A 21312-nucleotide genomic window follows, 5' to 3' on the forward strand; every position below is an offset into this window, starting at 1 on the left:
TTATATTCTAGTCCTCTTGAAATGAATGCTAACATTGCATTTGCCTTCCTCACCACAGATTCAACCTGCAAATTAAACTGTAGGGAATCCTGCCCAAGGACTCCCAAATCCCTTTGCACCTCAGTTTTCTTTTGTATTTTCTCTCCATTTAGAAAATAGTCAACCCTTTCATTTCTTCTACCAAAGTGCATGACTACACACTTCCCAACACTGCATTCCATCTGCCATTTCTTTGCCCATTCTCCTCATTGCTGGGACAAAAAGCTCCATTCAATTTAGGTTGGTACCTACATTGTATCCTGGATAATGAACTACCCAACTGGCAGACAACAGTTAGTGCAGCTTCAGAGCTGTGTGTCAGACATAGCTATAAGCAGCACTGGGGCCCCACAGGGGACTGTATTGGCTTCCTTCCTACTTACCCTGTAGACTAATATATATAAACTCTTCAAACAGTTAACCTTGATTTTCCATTTGAAAAGCTGTTCGAAACACACAATTCGCCTTTTTCAATGTACAAATTTTCAAAAAGTTAATGTACACCTTGCAGAAGTTTATCAAGTTCCTTAGACCCTGTAGTGATCTGGATGATTTCTGAGCGCCTCTGATGAAACTCTGTAGCAGTAGTAAATCCCATTGGTACAAGCTTTGCTGCCTCAGCCTAAAGAAAAAAAAACAAAGATGTAACCATGGAGTTATCGTTCATTTTCAGAGGGCATTTAAATCTGACTTCAAGGTTTACTTTTAATTATTCATAAATGTTACATTTTTCTTATAAATACAAAAGTACCCGAATTCTACTAGCTTTGCTAGACAGTAACAACCATAGGAAAAGGATTACCCTTAAAATTCTAATTACATCCAGAAAGCAGATTTCTATATCCAGGGGTGCAGTGCTAGCCGGAGCGCACTCGACACATTTTTAAGAAAAAAGCCGAAATAAACAAGCTAATTAATTAGGTGCCACCCAGAAGTCAGTCTTCATTAGAGGAACTGAGGTGGAGAGGGTCAATAACTTTAAATACTTCAGCATTAAGGATTGACGTTTCTCTCTCTGAAAAGTGTCAGAGGATCTGTCCTGGGACCAGCACGTAACTGTCATTACAGAAAGCACGGCAGTGCCTATACTTTATTAGAAGTTTGTGTCGACTCAACATGTCACCTTGATCCTGACAGCCCTGTCTTTTCAGCCTGTCTGGGCTGGCGTTTAAACAAACAATGGAACAGCTAAAGGCTCCAGCGCCCTGAAAAGAGGAGTGAACATCATGTAGAGCAAGTGAAATCGGCAATCACCTCTGATCTGGGCCGACATTTACGTGCCAGGCAGCACCTAATTAATTAGCTTGTTTATTTCAGCTTTTTTCTTACAGATGTGCCAGGTGCGCTCTGGCTAGCGCTGCACCCCTGTTTCCATGTTTCCAGGGGCAAAAAAATTATATTCCAAATCCAAATCTGATAAAATGATGCTTTCAGCAACAACATTTCATTCTTGGGTGTGATCTATTTTGTTTCAGTGATAGGCTCATGGATTGATTAACTGAGCTAGCACCATACATCACTAAAGATTAATATGATTTTCAACAGCCAGTTTCTTGGAATGAAACAGTTGCATAAGACTGTTAAACATGGGTTCATGCACTTACAATAATCAAAATATTCCCCAGTCAGGAAATTGTTGTTTTTTTTTTTGCTTAGAATGCATTTTTTCCAATCAAGGGCATCATTACCAAAATCCAGGAAATGTCTAACACTCTGCTCAGAGTTATCAGGCTAGATTCTCACAACAACAAAAAAAATACATGCAATTAATGCTAATAAGTCAGCAGCCCACAAAACACTGCAAAAACTGTAGTCTTATTCATGTGATGTTTACAAACAGTGTACTTGCTAATAAAGATTTACTAACAAGGTGAACTATTTAATTACAGTGGTGAGATGTTTCTCCTTCAAGAGGAATCTGAAGAGAGATTTAATAAAAGTGCTCAAAATAATGAGATATTTTGAGAAAGCAAAGAGAAATAATTTCTACTGATAGGAAAGTTAGGTACCACAGACCTCAGATTTAAGAGAGTTGGGGAAAAAAAAACAGACAGGAGCAAATCTGTACTGAACATTTTGCCCAACTATGCTAATTTCATTTGCATTGATTAGGGTCACATCCTTCCATGCATTTATGTACTTCATTGGTAACAACATAACTTTGATAATACAAGTCACTATAAGTGCAAGGCACACAAATGCTGGAGGAGCCCAACAGGTCAAACATGATCTATAGAAATGAATAAATAGTTAACATTTCGGGCTTAGACCCTTCTTCAGGGCAGAATGGGATGAGGGTGGAAGATGTCAGAATAAAATGGCGAGGGGGAGGGGAGGAAGGATAGTTTGAAGGAGATAGGTGAGTAAGTAACAGGAAGGAGATCAGTGGGGAGGGATGAATGGACAAGGGAATCACAGAGGAACAATCCCTGCGGAAAGCGGAGAGTAGGAGGAAGGTAAAGATTTGGATCCCACTGATTATTGCGAAGGTTGCAGAGAATGATGTGTTGAATGAAGAGACTGATGGGGTGGTAGGCAAGGACCAGTGGAACTCTATCATTAAGGTGGTGGGAGACGGGGTGAGCACGGATATCAGGGAAAAGGAAGAGATGTGGATGAGGGCAGAATCAATGGGGGAGGAAGGGAAACCCCATTTGAAGGAGGAGGACATCTCTGATGTCCTGGAAAGGAAAGTCAAGTTGCATCCTGGGAACAGATGCAGCACAAATGAAGGAACTGAAAAAGGGAATAGCATTTTTACAGGATACAGGGTGGGAAGAGGTATAGTTAAGATAGTTGTGGGAGTTGGTAGGTTTATAAAGGATGCTGGTTGACAGTTTGTCTCCAGAGATGTTGACAGAGAGATCGAGAAAGGGGAGGGAGGTGTCAAAAATAGACCAAGTGAATTTAAGGGCAGGGTAGAAGTTGAAGGCAAAGTTAATGAAATCGTCTAGCTCAGCATGGATGCATGAAGCAGCACCAGTGCAGTCATCAATGTAGTGGAGGAAAAATTGGGGAGCATTACTAGGGAAGGCTTGAAACATGGACTGTTCTATGTAGCCATTGAACAGGCAGGCGTAGCTGGGGCCCAATGGCTACACCTTGAGAAAGTGGGAGGATCTGAAGGAGAAATTGTTGAGGGTGAGGACCAGTTCTGCCAGACAGAGAAGGGTGGAGGGGAACTGGCTGGTTCTTTTATTAAGAAGTGGAGAGCTTTATGGCCTTCTTGATGGGAAACAGACTGTATAGGGTCTGCATATCCATGGTGAAAATGAGGCAGTCAGGGACAGGGAATACAGTTTTGACTCAAAGTTTAAAATTTCTAGTCCTGGCAACACACTTATAAATCTCCTCTGAATCTATTGCAATCATACTTCTCCCGTAACATGATGACCACAAATGTACACTATACCCAAGCTTAACCATACTTGTATATTGTAAGCATTACCCTCCTATGCCAATATTCCAAACTCCACCAATAAGGGACAGCGTCCTGTTTGTCTTTTTGTTTGCCATATGAGGATTGAGATAGATAATAAATCAGCCATGGTGGAGCAAACTCTAGGGGCAAAGGGCCTAATTCTGCTCCTTTGTCTTATAGTCTCTAGTTCCTCAGGAGACTAAAGAAATTTGGCATATTCTCTTCGATCCACACCAATTTTCATCAATGCCCCACAGAAAGCATCCTATCAGGATGCATTATTGCTCGGTATGGAAACTGCTCTGCCCATGACTGCAAGAATCTGTAGAGTTGTTGGCACAGTGCAGCACATCACAGAAACCAGCTTACCTTCAATGGACCTTGTCTACACTTTTCGCTGCCTCAGTAAACGAACCAACATAAACAAAGATCCATCCACCCACCCTTCTCCTCCCTCCTACCATTGGGAAGAAATACAAAGCCAAAAAGCATGTTCCACCGGACTCAAGGATAGCTTCTATCCTTCTGTTATAAGATTATTGAGTAGCCCCCAAGAAAATAAGATTGGATCCTGACTTTATTGTCTGCCTGCATTTTCTCTGTAACTCTAACATGTTATTCTATATTCTGTTATTGTTTTCCCTTCAGGCACTGTTGCACTGAACTGTAAGTGTGGCATCTAAGTACCTCAGCACATGTGGCAATAATAAACCAATTTAACTTGACCAAGGGCTGTAGCAATGGAACAGAACAAGACCAGTTATTTATTTCAAACAAAAAGACAAAACCTTTTCCATTGATGTGACACGATTTGCTGAGTGCTTCTAGAATCCACATTTTTAAACAAATTCACCCAATGACTTCTTGTTTAGTTTATCTTATTGCCATTCCTTTTTGACTTTGGCCATCATTCCTCACTTTCACTCTTTCAGTTTAGTTTACGACTTTAGTTTAACCCTTGTCTGCACCATTCTATCTTCTCCCATCACCCAACCTTCTCTGTCCCTTAAATTCATTCAGTAGTGATTTAACTCTTTCTAATTCTGAAGATGGGCAGTAGTAGAACATAAAACAGCGGTTTACTTTCCATTAACAGTATGTAACGCATTGTCTATTCAAGCATTTTCTGTTAGCTTATATTTCTGTTTCTTGACATTTTGTTGGATCTTATTAATTGATCAAGAGATCTTATGAATTTAGTTAGTTGAGTTACCATGATACAATACTCAGAGCGGAAGTACATCATGATCTCTAAAATTCTAGTTGTGCAAAAGTTCTCTCTTTATCTGAAATCAACAAGATCAGAAAACAGATAAAGTCATTTAGAGAACCTATTAAATATAATTCTCTGCATCCAAAAATAAAAAAGCTCAGATGTTAAACCACAAGACCATTAGACATAGGAGCAGAATTAGGCCATTCGGCCTATTAAATCTGCTCTGCTATTCCATCATGGCTGATTAATGTTGCCTCAATACTATTCTCCTGCCTTCTTCCTGTAATCTCTTATGTCCTTACTAATCAAGGACATATCTACCCCTGTTTTAAATATACCCAATGACTTGGCCTCCAAGCCAACTGTGGCAATGAATTCCCACAAATTCACCACCACTGGCTAAAAACATTTCTCTTCATCTGTGTTTTAAAGGGATGTTCTCTTATTCCAAGGCTGTGCCCTCTGCTCCTGAAAGCTCCCACTAATGGAAACAGCCTCTCCGTGGCCACTATTTTAGGCTTTTCAATATTCAGTAGGTTTAAATGAGATTCTCACTGCCTTCTAAACTCCAGCAAAAACAGGCCCAGGGCTTCATACACTCCTCATAAAATAACCCTTTAATTGCCGAGATTATTTTCACAACCACCTCTGGACCCTTTCCAATGCCAGCACATCCTTTCTTATATATGGGGCTCAAAATTGCTCACAACATTCCAAATGAGGTTTGACCAATACTTTAAAGTTTCAGCATTACATCTTTGACTTTATATTCTAGTCCACTCTAAATGAATGCTAATATTGCATTTGCCTTCCTTACCACTGACATATCCTTAAGGAATCCTGCACAAGGATGCCTAAGTCCTTTATACCTCCAATTTCTGAATTTGCTCCCCATTCAGAAAAGAGTCTGTGACTTTATTCTTTCTATCAAAGTACATGACCATGCACACTGTATTCCATCTGCTAAATCTTTGCCCATTCTCCCAATCTGTCCAAGTCCTTCTGCAGACTCCCTGCTTCCGCAACACTACCTGTCCCTCCACTTATTTTTGTGTTGTCTGCAAATCTGGCCACAGAGCCATCAAATCCATCAACCAGATCATTAAAATATAACATGAAAAGTAGTGGATGCAACACCAACCATTACACCACTCATCACTGACAGCCAATCAGAAAAGCCCCAATTATTTATACTCATTGCCTTCTGCCAGTCAGCCAATCTTGTTCACGTATCTTTTCTGAAGTACCATGGGCTCTTATTTTGTTTAACAGCTGCTCGCATGGCATCTTGTCAGAGACCTTCTGAAAATCCAAGTAAATTCTGTCCATTGACTCTTTGTCTATCCTGCCCTAAAGAATTAGTGGAAATTCATTTGTCAGGCAAAACTTCGCCTTAAGGAAACCAAGCTGCCTGCTGATTTTATCATGTGCTTCCAAGTACACCAAAACCTCATCCTTAGTAATGGGCTCCAACATCCTGCTAACCAGAGGTAAGGTTAACTGATTTATGATTCCCTTTCTTCTGCCCCCCCACCTTAAAGAGTGGAGTGACACTTTTAATTTTCCAGTTTTGAAGAACCTTTCAAACAGAAAAAGATCACTACTAACCTGTCTACAATCTCTTTAGCTACCCCTTTCTGAACCCTAGGGTGTAATCTATCTGGTCCAGGTAACTTACCTACCTTCAGACCTTTCAGCTTCCCAAGCATTTTCCCTTTAGTTGATTATAGATAATTGACTACTCATACTTCCACTTCCCAACACTATCAAACTTCTGGCATTCTGCTGGGGTCTTCTACGGTGAAGGCTGAAACAAAATACTTTATACATTCACTCACCATTTCTTTGTACCTTATTATCTCTTCAGTATTATTTTTGAATGTCCTCTTTTACTCCTTCTATATGAAAAAACTTTTGATATCTTCACTTACATTATTCGCTGGCTTACCTTCATACTTCATTTCTCACCTTATTATTTTTTCAGTTGCCTTCTGTTGGTTTTATAAAATCTTCCCAATCCTATAAATTCCAACTAATTTTTGAGATATTGCATACCCTTTTACCTTTATGCTGTCTTTGAGTCCCATTCAGTCACAGTTGCCTCATATACCCTTTAGAATGCTTCGTCTTCTTTGGGATGGATCGATTCTGCATCTTCCGAATTGCTCCCAAAAATTCCAGTCATGCTCTACCATTATGGCTAGTGTCCCCTTTCAATCAACTTTGGCCAGCCCCACTCTCATGACTGAGTATTATTCCACTTATTAGCTACTCTCTCTCAAAATGCAGGGCAAATTCTATCATAATTTGATCACTGCCATCTCAAGAGTCATTTAGCTTAAGCTCCCTAATCAAAGCTGGTTGTTTACACAATACCCAATCCAGAATTATCTTTTCCATGGTGGGCTCAACCACAAACTGTTCTAAAAAGTCATCTCACAGGTATTCTACAAATTCCTTTTCTCGGGATCCAGAACCAACCTGATCTTCAAGTGAGATGACTTTTTAAGAACAATTTACGTACATGCATCTTGAAATCTCCCACAACAATCATAACATTTCCCTTTTTACATGTGTGAGGGGATCCAGGAGTACCCCTATTAACCGTTTGGAGAGACACATTTATCATTGATGGTGTGTTTGGAAAGGAGAGAGAGACAGAGTTATTTACCACTGATATGTTGCTTTTGAAAAGAGAGAGAGAGAGACGAAGATTAACGGTTGGTCTGTCACTTTAAGGCATTGGAAGTAACTTTGGATTTTTACTGAGTTTGGCGTTAGAGACAGCATCAAGCAGCTCGAAGGTTGCTATGGTGACCGAAGGCGGTGGATACTCGATGTTATGATTTTCAGCTGGTTATTGATGTTACTTCCAAGGACTTGTTGCCTGCTTGTACTCCTTTACAGGCAAAGGAGGGAGGGACTTTGAGTGACAGGTGATGCTCAGCCTGGTGAAATAAATGGGAGGTCAGATGATACAGACCTCAGGACACATGATCTGGACACTGAATGAGCATTGCTGTGCCCGCAGAGAAAGTGGGTTTTTGGAGGATCGATCAGGCAGATCGATCCAAATTGCTATTCCAGTTTGAGGAGAAGGGGTTGACTGGTGGGGAGTTGTCTATGTGTCCACCCTCGCCTGGGTGATAGCTCCACCACAGAAGACCGGCCCCCCTGGTTAAAGTCACAGTCGGTGACCTGTAAAGGATTTCGGAGGACGACGAGAAGATCAACGGCATCAGCTCACCTGAAGACTCAACTCACTCACTCTCTCTCCATCACTACTCAACTAAATACCACGAACTGAACTTTACTCAACATCGTAAGACTGTATCTTTTTACCCCTAGACTTAAAGAAGCTTGGTTTTTTTCATACAAATATATATTCCACACTTACTTTTATATATAATCATTGCTAACCTGTTTGATTTATTTACATTCATATTACTGTATTGCATAGTTACTAATAAATATTAGTAGCTTATAGCAATACGAGACTCCAAAGTGTTTTCCATCTCTGCTGGTTCTTTATCCCCGTCACGGGGTCCGTGACACATGACTTTGCTATCTCCTGTTGTAATTTGCACTCTAAATCCTGGCTATTGTTCAGAGACATATACAACTCTCATCAGAGTCTTTTTTTCCTTGTAGTTTCTTAACTCTATCCACAAAGATTCTATACCTTCTGATCCTATGTCACTTTTTTCTAAGGATTTCATTTATTTTGAAACCAGGAGCCACCCCATCCCCTCTGCCCATCCTTTTGATGAAATATGTGGTCTTCGATGTTTGGCGCCCAACTGTGATCTTCTCTTAGCCACAACTCAGTGATGACCACAATTTAATGGCACATTGACACAATCTACTCGTGTTTAACTAGGTTATATTTCTCTTTTTTTAATTTTTTATTTTTATTTGGATAAGGAGTTCACAAGTATCATGAACTTTTTTCACATGTATAACCTTTTCCATTTTTGTTTATATATGTATAAATCTATAATTATACATTCCTAAGTACACATTATGATATAAAAAGAAATTAGACACTTAAATAGATAATTATGTGCAGTTGAAATTCTACTCTATTAGGCTAAGTAATGATATTAGTTGTTAAGAAAAATAGTAATAATAGTGGATTAATAATAATTTAACTAGGCTATATTTCATGGTCATTCTTCAGCAGCATCCATTTCAGATACAGACCGTTTGGGAAGCCAACTACAGTAAAACTCAGGATATCAGGTTATATGAGATTAGTTACTAGATACATGTTAAAAGAAAGTGTTTTCCCATGTCCCAGAGGAACAAATTATCTCCTGTAATTCACCTGCCCCTCATCTGTTTACACTGAACTTTTGACATTTTGGTTCATTGGTTTTAATTGCCCTGATAACAACTGCATGAACAGCTCCATCAAGTCTAATGCTCATGTTGTCAATACAGAAATCTATGCAATTAACTACGAGAGTCTGTCAACTTAGGTGCTTTCTTGAATTGCAAGCATCACATTGAAAGTAGAGAAGTACAATCTTTTTTTAACAGGTAACATAGAAACTGTAAATGGTAGATTACAGATCCAATTGCAGAAAGCCTCGTCCAAAGTTAAATTGAAGGCTGCTTAATTATAGAATTTAGACTTACAGGAGTTAGCCAAATTTAATGTGTTACATTTAAGCTCTCTAAAATGGTTGTAAATATTTAATTCAAGACTGGGTTCACATATTTTACAATAATTGTCTACACACCCTTACCACATGCAAACACGTCTCAAATTACAATGAAGATAATTGAAGAACAAAATTTAAAAGTTAATGAGCTACCTCAGTTTAATCTTTATATTAAACTTATGCCAACCTTAATATTTTAAGGGACAGCAAGTTGAAAACTACACAACATGCTTATGTCAACAGTGCTAAAACTGCTTATATTTTAAACTGCACACAGGCCATGAGTCAAAATTAGGGAATGCATTTTCCTCATTTGACTTAAAACAATGAAATTAATAGACAATTTACTTCCACTCTTACCAGAATCTTCTCTGCTTTCGCTTCACTGATACCCTTGATATTTAGCAGTTCCTTCTTTGGAGCATAAGCCACTGCCTCCACGGTATGGAAACCAGCCTCTTCAAGCTTCTTCACATCATTAGCACTGATCCCACATTGCTACAAACAGAAGCAAAGACAGTTCAATTACGCTGAATCCATGTACTACACTCCTAAGCAGGCTCAAATAGCACAAACCAACGACATACCTTTAAACAGCATAATACATCCAATGTGCACAAAACAAAATAGACATCAAGCAGAAGAAAACAAATAAAATGGAATCAAGTGTAGAACAACAATACAATTATGAATAGCAGTGAGTAAGTGGATAAGGCAGAGTCTAAGAGAACGGGGAATGGTGACTACAATAGTGATTGGAACATGTAGAAACAAGGGAAAGTTATTTGAATTCTGAAGTACAACTAAGAAAAGAAAAATAATTAAATAGACTAGTTAAAGCTATGGATCAAATTTAAGGTATAAATGAAACCAATCTCACAGCTCTCTGTCCTGGCATGGCATCTATAACTTCGATAAACTTTTATAGATACACAGTGGAGAGCATCCTGATCGTTTGCATTTCAACCTTGTATGGAAACACCAAAGCCTAAGAATGGAAAAGCCTACAAAAATATGATGGATACAGCTCAGTCCATCACAGGAAAAACTCTCCTACCATTGAGCACACCTACAAGGACCGCTGCCACAAGAACGTAGCATCCTTCATTAAGGACAACCACTATCTGCTCCATACTCTCTTCTCAATGCTGCAATTGGAAAGGAGGTACAAGATCCTTGGGTCCCACATCACTAGATTCAGGAACAGTTATTACTCTTCAACATTCAGGCTCCTGAACCAGTGTGGATAACTTCAATCACCTTACCTCTGAACTGATCACTGAACACAAACTATTGACTCACTTTCAAGGACACTACAACTCATGTTCTGTTGTTATAGTTTGTTTTTTTTGTATTTGCACAGTTTGTCTTCATTGCATATTGGCTGCTCATCTGCCTTTCTGTGTAGCTTTTCATTGATTCTATTGTATTTCTTTGTTCTACTATGAACGCCTGCAAGAAAATGAACCTCAGGGTAGTAAATGGTGGCATACATATACAGTACTTTGATAATAAATTTACTTTGAACTTTGAGGTTACAGAATATGATTAGTAAAGGACATAGAATGACGAGTTCATAAATAGCATGCACGGTACTAAACCAGAGAATTGGATCGTCTGGATAGATTTTTACATTGACTCCTTAGGCTAAGTGGCCATCTGCTCTGTCATGACAATTCTAAGATTCTAGGTCAATATGGGAGGGTTGCCTCAAAAGAAAAATGATCCAGAGTAAGGTTAGACAGAGTAAAGGGGTTAGACAAGGCCCAAGATGGCCAACATTGCAGAATGTTTGTTACTTTGATGACTGTTGTAAGGAAAGAAACTTTGTTTTGGAATCAGATATACATTCACAGTAACAATCCAGCCTGTGGTATGTCGAATTATCAGGTTGAACAATTGATTTTTGTTGTACTGCGGCTCCTGGTCTTTCTTGGGAACTTTGCTGTTGCTTGCTTAGTGGGTAGAGGGTGCTGATGCTTCTTTTTCTGCAGAAGTAAGTGGGGGAGGGGAGGGTCATTGTGTGAAGGGGGAGAGTAGGAGGGGCTTTGGGGTTCTAACGTTTTTACTGTCACTCATTGTTTAAGGCACTCCTGTTTTCGTGGATTTCTGCGACAAACAAGAATTTCAGGTTGTATATTGTATACATTTCTCCGATATTAAATAGAGCCATTGAACTACTGAGTAGTTGTCATCTATAGAGTCTTGTCATCTTCAGAAGTTTTCAGATGACTCTGCCATAGTTGAATGCATCAGCAAGGGAGATGAGGCTGAGTACAGGGCTACGATAGGAAACTTTGTCACATGGTGTGAGCAGAATTATCTGCAGCTTAATGTGAAAAAGACTAAGGAGCTGGTGGCAGACCTGAGGACAGCTAAGGTACCGGTGACCCCTGTTTCCATCCAGGGGGTCAGTGTGGACATGGCGGAGGATTACAAATACCTGGGAATACGAATTGACAATAAACTGGACTGGTCAAAGAACACTGAAGCTGTCTACAAGAAGGGTCAGAGCCGTCTCTATTTCCTGAGGAGACTGAGGTCCTTTAATATCTGCCGGATGATGCTGAGGATGTTCTACGAGTCTGTGGTGGCCAGTGCTATCATGTTTGCTGTTCTGTGCTGGGGCAGCAGGATGAGGGTAGCAGACACCAGTAGAATTAACAAACTCATTCGTAAGGCCAGTGATGTTGTGGGGATGGAATTGGACTCTCTCACGGTGGTGTCTGAAAAAAAGATGCTGTCTAAGTTTCATGACATCTTGGTCAATGTCTCCCATCCACTACATAATGTACTAGGTGGGCACAAGAGTACATTCAGCCAGAGACTCATTCCACCGAGATGCAGCACAGAGCGTCATAGGAAGTCAATCCTGCCTGTGGCCATCAAACTTTACAACTCCTCCCTTGGAGGATCAGACACTTTGAGCCAATAGGCTGGTCCTGGACTTATTTCATATTTTACTGGCATAATTTACATATTACTATTTAACTATTTATGGTTCTATTACTATTTATTATTTATGGTGCAACTGTAAACATGATTGCACTGGCCACCACAGACTCGTAGAACATCCTCAGCATCATCCGGCAGATATTAAAGGACCTCAGTCTCCTCAGGAAATAGAGACGGCTCTGACCCTTCTTGTAGACAGCTTCAGTGTTCTTTGACCAGTCCAGTTTATTGTCGATTCGTATCCCCAGGTATTTGTAATCCTCCACCATGTCCACACTGACCCCCTGGATGGAAACAGGAGTCACCAGTACCTTAGCTCTCCTCAGGTCCACCACCAGCTCCTTAGTCTTTTTCACATTAAGCTGCAGATAGTTCTGCTCAGACCATGTGACAAAGTTTCCAACCGTAGCCCTGTACTCAGCCTCATCTCCCTTGCTGATGCATCCAACTATGGCAGAGTCATCTGAAAACTTCTGAAGATGACAAGACTCTGTGCAGTAGTTGAAGTCCGAGGTGTAAATGGTGAAGAGAAAGGGAGACAAGACAGTCCTGTTCCTTGTGCATTACACGCTTGAGCGATCATGGCTTTCCACATCGAATGATCCCATGCAGCATTAATGATATCTCACACACTTAGATCTGTTAGTTCTTTCCAAGTGTCCATATATTTTTTATGGGGTGGTTGGGTCCTGACTAAATATCAGGAAATGCCAATAGCGATTATATAGCTTCTATCACCCAAGATAACTCCACCTTCATGTAGGACTTAGGTCCGGGTGAAATTTTTGCCTAGTCAATCATGGAAAGAAACATCAAATAATATGAACACAATAATACTAGCAAAAATAATTAAAATTCTGTAGATGTGCAAACCAACATTAGTGTATATGTGACAGCAGTATAATGCATATGCTGCCATACCAGATGGTGATACAGCTGGTAATCACTCTCGACAGTGCTCTGGTAGAATGTGGTTAGAATGAGAGCGGGGAACCTTACTTGCCTCAATCTCCTCGGAAGGTGGAGGCTCAGTTGTGCTTTCTTGACTGAAGAAGTCATGAACATAACTACATAATGCAAACCTTTCACTGAATGGCCTCCAAATTCCAGAAGCAGTGATGCAATGTCAGGGATTTTGAACAAATCAAAGATTCTCCAGTTGGTAGTTTACGAAAAACTAGATGCACATACAGCAACATTAGATAAGAAAAATCCCGTACAAGTGCTTCAACAGAAATTTGAGGCTGTGCTTCCACATTGTTATTTGTTCAAGTTTCAGAGTGTGATGCAGAATAAAGAACTTCATATTTAAGAAATAAAAATCACCTTAATTTCCTCTGATTTGTTCTCAATACATGCTCAGGGTTGGATAAGAGTAATATGCCCTGGATAAATACTGATGAGCCATTATCTCAGTCCCTATCTCATGCTCCACTCTCTAGCCACCAAAATACAATAGCCTAGTACAGTACCGGCGACCAGGGTTCAATTCCCGTCGCTGTCTGTAAAGGATTCATCTTGTCATTTTTTTTAAAACTACATTTCTGTTTTTCTTGGCAGATTTTCCTCAGTGTAAAATCCTAAAATTATGTTACAATGTTGCAACATGCAAAATTGCATCTGCAGGAAAATTTCGAACCCGATTCTGAAAAATGACAGTTCTTATTTCATGCTAGAAGAGCTAGGCTTTACAAACTCTATTCCCTGAAATCATGCTTATAAGTCAACATTTGAACTGAAATCTTTGTCCTCTGAAATCTAGAATCACTTGCAATCTCAAATCTGACTTCATGTGGATAGTTGTTTTTGCCATCCAGTTAAAAAGTCACTCTTAAATTCCTTGTTCCTGGATCATCCTGGCTACTCACGATTCCATTAGGGAGGTCCCCCAAACATTATAAAGGAGAGCCTGTTTTGTTCCATAGAAGGCTAATCAGTTGCATGAACTTTCCTGCAATGCAAACTGCATGCATGTTCTTAGAGACCTTCCAGTCATCCTGAAATATCTGGCTACATGATTACATGGCCTCCAGAGCCCCCTTGCATAAAGAACTTGCTTCCTGCAGATATTCCCCAACTGTCCAGATCTGTCTCCCAAATGCCCCTAGTCCTTCAACTCTTAGATATAGCATCATTTCACATAATAGGGGCACTCACTTACCACCTCTTTTGTGGTAAACAACGGTTGTTTCAGAGAATAGCCTGTACATTGATTTTGCTGCAAGTCAGGTGCCCATACTATATTACTCTATACACTCTTAATATAGTTCTTTCATTTCATGCAAGATTTACCATAACACTTTCCAAAATTAAAATAGTGGAATATATACTGTATCCAGTCATTAATGGATACAAACATTTTTTATTTTATAACTTGAAAAAATGCTTTAAAATAATGGTAGAAGTTGCATAAAGCAGGATATCCTTAAGTCGGGTCATGAGTAACCCATTTTAGAATCAGGCAGCAGAAATCAACTACTTGCAAAACATCTGAAACAAAATGAGCTTCATCTTGCATGAAAAAGTCAGCTTCAGCATGGCTGTTCATAGAATCCTATAACTTAAGTTCCCTCAAAAAAAAAAGGCCAACTTTAACAAAATTCTCGTTTAGATAAAGTTGATGTCCTTAACAATTACAGTTTAAAAATGTAAAATGCACCTTAATCAACATATTATTGTTTGACATAGGAAGCAGATTAACGTTTTTCTATAATGCAAGGACCGATCAGCTAATTCTTAAAGATACTGAACACATACAGGTTTCCCCAGCCATCCGAAGGTAGAGCATTCCTGTGAAATGGTTTGTAAGCCGAAATGTCGTAAAGCAAAGAAGCAATTACCATTTATTTATATGCGAAAATTTTGTGAGCTTTCGCAGACCCAAAAATAACCTACCAAATCATGCCAAATAACACATAAAACCTAAAATAACAGTAACATATAGTAAAAGCAGGAATGATATGATAAATACACAGCCTATATAAAGTAGAAATACTTCTCCACAATCATTACTGAACTGTTCTCCGTAGCGAAAATCTCATGCAAGCGCTGTTGGCAAGAACACTCTTCCCAGTAACCTTCAAGCTTCCAAATCATATCAAATAACACGTAAAAATACACAGCCTATATAAAGTAGAAATAATGTATGTACACTGTAGTAGCACTTATGGGAATCGGGAAGATAGCTTGCCAAGCACATTGATGATGGTGTGTTAGACTGCGTCGTCGCAGGTTGGGGTGGTGCAGTGGCCCCCACCCTCCAGGCCGCCAAGCGATACATTGCTGCAAAGTATGCAGGAATGCAGTGGTAGCCAGGAGGTACACAGCACATCTTTAAGAAAAAAGCCAAAATAAACCAGCTAATTAATTAGGTGCCGCCCGACACGTAATTGTCGGCCCAGATCAGTGCAGATTTCCAATTGCGTCGTCTCTGATCCGGGCCGACAATTACGTGTCGGCGGCACCTAACTAATTAGCATGTTTATTTCGGCTTTTTTCGTAAAGATGTGCCATGTGCCTCCCGGCTACTGTTGCATTCTCCGCGAATCGGTATCTGTTTGTGGCCTGGGGGTTGGGGTGGTGGGACACTGGGGTGTCATCTCGTCATCTGTTTCCATTAGAGCAGGCAGCTCATCTTCTATCTCCGGCCACCTCGATGTCGAAGGTCAAGGTTCGTCGTCTGCTGTGGCTGATGTGGAAGGCTTGCTTGACTGCTGAGCCTCGCGCATTTTTCTATCACACAGTTCTTTAATAAAGACTCAAACCATCCTGTAAATATTTCCTAAACCGACGTACCCTTTCAAAATTAAAGTCGTACTTTATTATTACTCATTCGGTTTCGATTGTTATCCTTTTTTCTTCCAATTGCCTTAGCTCTTCATCTGTCACTTCTTGGTGATGGGATGCCAAAACCTCTTCAACATCATCTTCGTCAGCTTCCACAAGCCAAACTCATGTTGTCCTTACTTCGTTCACCACAATCAAAACGCTTAATTATGTCTAGTTTTACCGTAAGTGTAACACCCTTACGAGCTCTTTCAGGCTTTTCCAATACCATAGAACTCATCTTGCAAACAGCTGCTCACAGGCACGTGTCAAAGCAAAGCAGTTCCGAATCCGGGGGAGAGCGGCTGCTGGGGGTGCACGCTGATTTTTTATCGCCCGCTGAATTTTTTTCGTAACAGTGAAAACACCTTCTGAAAGCGAAAATAGGGTATTAATGTAGGTCTTTCATAACAGTGAGGTTTCGTAAAGCGAACGTTCGAAAAGCCGGGGACACCTGTATTCCAACAAATGAAGATAAGTGGCCAAATATTTTAACTTTTTGTAGATATGCTGTGAGATGAAATAGAACTGATAAAACAGAACTCACATGCAAAAATGAAAAGTACTCAGACCGGCTCTTTCCATCTTCACCAGCATTCTTTGAGCTCTTTGGTTGATACACTCCAACCTATCTTTTATCATGAGGAAACTCGGACTCGGAGACTATTTAACCATTATCCAACTCATTTGTATGTACAGTAAATTCCCACCATGACGGATCTTTCCAGGATACCTCTAGCAGGCTGCAGTTTACAATCATAGCCTCAGTACAAGATGGCACCAACGATCATTGGCAAAGTTCTATGGGCTGCAGGAATTTTTTCCAAAAATTCTCTTAAATATACCTTGAACTACTTCCAATGCATTCTGCAGCATACATCTTCCCTCCAAGCAATGGACTTTAAAAACAACTCAATGATCTTCAGATCTCATGATCGATTGAAGTACTCAGACCAGACAGGCACAGCACCTTTAAGATTCATCACCATGGCCATATGCAAATAAGCAAGGCTGGGGGGGTGGGTGAACACCAAGCCAGGCTGAAATGAAGAGGGATGAAACCTCCTGTACCCAGCACCTTGTTGGCAAATGTAAATATGCAGTCTCTGGAGAGCAAAATTGAGGACATGAGGGCAAGACTGCTATTATCAGAGGCAACTGACAGAATGCTCAGTTGCATGCTTTGTTGAAACGTGGCTTTCTCAGGGCCACCAGATTCAGCAATCAAACCAAAAGGATTATTGATTTACAGAATGAACTGAATTACTGATTCAGAAAAGACAAAAGGAGGAATTGTGTGTTTTATGATAAACTCTCATTGGTGCTCCAATGCTACGGTTTTGTCAAACTTGTGTTCCCCCAATTTGGAACACTAACAGTCAAATACTGTCCATTCTATTTACCTCTGGAGTTCTCCACTGTAATCCTAACCACAGTTTACATACCACCAATGGCCAACTATAATAAAGCGTTTGCAATACTGCAGGATGCCATCTCCAAACAAGAAACAGTCCATCATGACACATTTCAAATCATAGTCAGAGACTGCAGCCAGGCTTGTTTGAAGGAAACCTCGCTCAATTACCAGCAGCAAATAACATGTAGCATCAGAGGTCCCAACATGCTGGACCACTGTTAGGCATTCCTTATCTTGTTTATCATTCCAAGCCCAGACCGCATTTTGGTAAATCAGACCACTTGGTTGTCCTTTTCCTACCTGCATACAGACAGAGGCTAAAGAGCAAAGCTCCAGAGTTAGGACAACAAAGGGAGACAGGGGAGGGGTTATGAGATTGCTTTGAGTCAGTGGACTAGGCCGTGTTTAAGCACTAATCTAGGGATCTGAATTAAAACACCATGGTTGTAATGGACTTCATTAAAACAGCTGTAGATAAGGTTGGCCCCACCAAATCATTCAGTCTTCCCCCAGTCAGAAACCCTGAATGAATCATGAGATCTGAAATCTGCGGAGGGCCAGATCTGAGGCATTCAAGTCTAGAGACCAAGAAAGTTACAAGAGGTCCAGGTACGATCTCCAGAAAGCCATCTCATAGGTGAAGTGGAAATTCAGGACCAAACTTGAATAAACGTTGGATACTTGACAGTTGTGGCAGGGCTCGAATGCTATCTCTTATAAAGTTAAATCAAGTGACACGGGAGACAGCAGGGCTTCACTTTCAGATGAGTTCAATGCCTTTAATGCTCGCATTGACCAGCTGAACATGAAGGAACCATCACGAACTCTCACATTCTCCGATGATCCTACGATTTCAGTCTCTGAAGTCAATGTGCCTTCAGGAGGGCGAACCCATGAAAAGCACTTGGCCCAGATGGGGTAGCTGGCCGAGTACCATACACCTGTGCTGATCAACTGGCTGGAGTATTCACTGAGATCTTTAACACATCGCTTCAGCAGTGTGTTACCCACCTGCTTCAAGCAGGCTTCAATTATACGGATGCCCAAGAACATGGTAACCTGCCTCATTGGCTGTCACCCTAGTTGCACTCACATCGACAGTCATCAAGTGTTTTGAGAAGTTGGTGATCAAACACATTGGCTCCTCCCTAAGAGGAGACATGGATCTGCTCTAATTTGCCTATCGGAACACAGGTCCACAGCAGATGCCATTTCAATAATTAATCCTAGAACATCTGGTCAGCAAAGAAGCATGAATCAGAATGCTCATCAACTACAGCTCAGCATTCAACATCATCCCCTCAAAACTAACCATTAAGCTCCAAGACCTTGGCCTTCAATCCCTCCTTGTGGAACTGGATCTTGAAGTACCCAGTCAGTTCAGATTGGCAACATCTCCACGATCTCCATTAGCTCAGGTACACAAGACTGCGTGCTTAGTCCCCTGCTCTCCTGGCTTTACACTTATGACTGTTGGATAAGTACAGCTCCGTTGTCATATTCAAGTTTGCTGATGATACCCACTGTTGTGGGCTAAATCAAAGGTGATGATGACTCAGCATATAGGAGGGAGACTGAAAATCTGGCTGAGAGTTGTCATAACAATAACCTCTCAATGTCAGCAAGATCAAGGAACTGATTACAGACTTCAGGAGAGGGAAACAAGAAATACATGAGCCAGTCCTCAGAGGATAAGAGATGGAGAGGGTTAGCAACTTTAAATTCCAAGGTGTTACTATTTCCAAGGACCTGTCCTGAGACCAGCACATAAATGTAATTGTGAAGAAATTACAGCAGCACCTCTACTTCCTTTGGAGTCTGCAGAGATTTAGCATGACACCTAAAATTTTGACAGACCTTTATAGATGGAGAGCATATTGACTGGCTGCATCACTGCCTGGAATAGAAACACTAATGCCCTTCAATGGCAAATCCTACAAAATGTGGACTTGGCACACTACATCACAAGTAAAGCTGTCCCAATCATTAAGCACATCTTCATGAAATGCTGTTACAGGAAGGCAGCATCCATCATCAGGGATTTACACCACCCAGGTCATGAACTCTTCACGCTGCTGTCATCAGGTAAAAGGAACGAGAGCCTCAGGACTTTCACCAGGTGCCGCTCAGGGCTGTATGCTCAGCCCACTGCTATCCATGCTGCTGACTCACGACTGCACTGTCAGATCCAGCTCAAACTAAGTCATCAAGCTTGCTGATGATACAGCAGTAGTTGGTCTCATCAGCAACAATAATGAGTCAGCAGAGAGAATCAAAATCAGGTTTATTATCACGGGCATGTGACGTGAAATTTGTTCACTGCTGGTAGGAGGTAGAGACTTATCAAATGGTGTGAGAACAACAATCTGAGTCTCAACATGGACAAGACAAAAGAGAGGACTGTGGACTTCAGAAAGGCACAGGTCGACCACTCTCCATTGCACATCAATGGCTCTGCTGTGATGAGAGTGAAGAGCAAAAGGTTTCTGGGTTGCACAAACAAGAGAAAATCCATAGATGCTGGAAATCCAAGCAACACCTACAAAATGCTGGAGGAACTCAACAGGGCAGACAGCATCAATGGAAAAGAGTACAGTCGACGTTTCCGCCCAAAACGTCAACTGTACTCTTTTCCATTGATGCAGCCTACCCTGTTGAGTACCTCCAGCATTGTGTGTGGATGATCTAACCTGAATCCTACAACATTTCCCTATTAGTCAAGAAGGCACAGCAGCGTTAACACTTTGAGGAGATTGAGGCATACAAGGCTCCCTGCCCCCTTTCTAACAACTTTCTACAGGAGCAGCATTGACTGTTCCATCTGGCTCTATCATTGTGTAGTACAAAAGCTGCAAAGCATCAACCCTACAAATAACAGTAAAAACTTGCGAGAGGATCTCCAGGGTCTCCCTCCCTCTTTTTTAAAAATAACATTTACTGGGAGTGTTTTATACAAAGGATCCAACTCATTGTTGAGGATCCCTACCACCTATCTCACAATTTCTGATCCTCTACCATCAGGAAGGTGGTACAAGCGCAACAGGACAAAGACTGCTAGACTGGGTTATAACTCCTTCTCTCAGGTTGTGAAACTAATGAATACCCTGCCACCAGAGGTCTCGTCAGTAGCACAGTGAACTGTTTACTGTTGACCTGTGCTGTGCACTACCTGCACTTCAAAATATATTTTGTTAACTTATTTTGTTTTATGTATTGTGTATTTTGTGGGTGCACCATGGTCTGAAGGAGAGCGGTTTCATTTGGTTGTACATATGTACAATCAGATGACAATGCACATGTACTTGAACTTGATTTTTCAGTGGTCCAATATCCACTCTTGCCTCTCATTTATTCTTGACTTTTGAGTTTATTCTAAAACTTTTGGTATCCTCTTATATTATTGGCTAGCTTGCCTTCATATATCATCTTTTCTCATTTTTTTTTGTTGCCTTTTGTTGGGTTTAAAAAGCTTCCCAATCTGCTAGCTTCCGCTAATTTTGCTATTTTGCATACCCTCTCTTGCTTTTATGCTGCCTTTGACTTCCCTTGTCAGCCACAGTTGCCTCATCCTCCCTTTAAAATACTTATGTATCTGTCCTGCGCCTTCGAAATTGCTCCCAGAAACTCCAGCCATTGCTGTTCTGCTGTCATCCGTGCTAGTGTCTCCTTTCAATCAACTTTGGTCAGCTCCTCTCTCATCCCTTTGTAATTCCCTTTACTTCAATGTAATAATGATGCATCTGACTTTAGCTTCTCCCTCTCAAACTGCAGG

At 40.7% G+C, this 21312-nt stretch overlaps 1 protein-coding gene across 1 annotated transcript in view; it reads right to left on the bottom strand.

The window, feature by feature from the left end:
* Positions 1 to 21312, bottom strand: part of rad51 (RAD51 recombinase) — a 62831-nt gene that overhangs the window by 23816 nt on the left and 17703 nt on the right. Inside the window, exons 3-4 of the mRNA XM_072264829.1 lie at positions 9704 to 9841; positions 544 to 661 (exon numbers count right to left, since the gene is read on the bottom strand). Of these exons, the coding sequence (XP_072120930.1) occupies positions 544 to 661; positions 9704 to 9841 (256 nt within the window). The remainder of the gene's footprint in view (positions 1 to 543; positions 662 to 9703; positions 9842 to 21312) is intronic.

The sequence above is a fragment of the Mobula birostris genome, chromosome 1 (genome assembly GCF_030028105.1).
Source record: "Mobula birostris isolate sMobBir1 chromosome 1, sMobBir1.hap1, whole genome shotgun sequence".
NCBI classification, from domain to species: Eukaryota; Metazoa; Chordata; class Chondrichthyes; order Myliobatiformes; family Myliobatidae; genus Mobula; species Mobula birostris.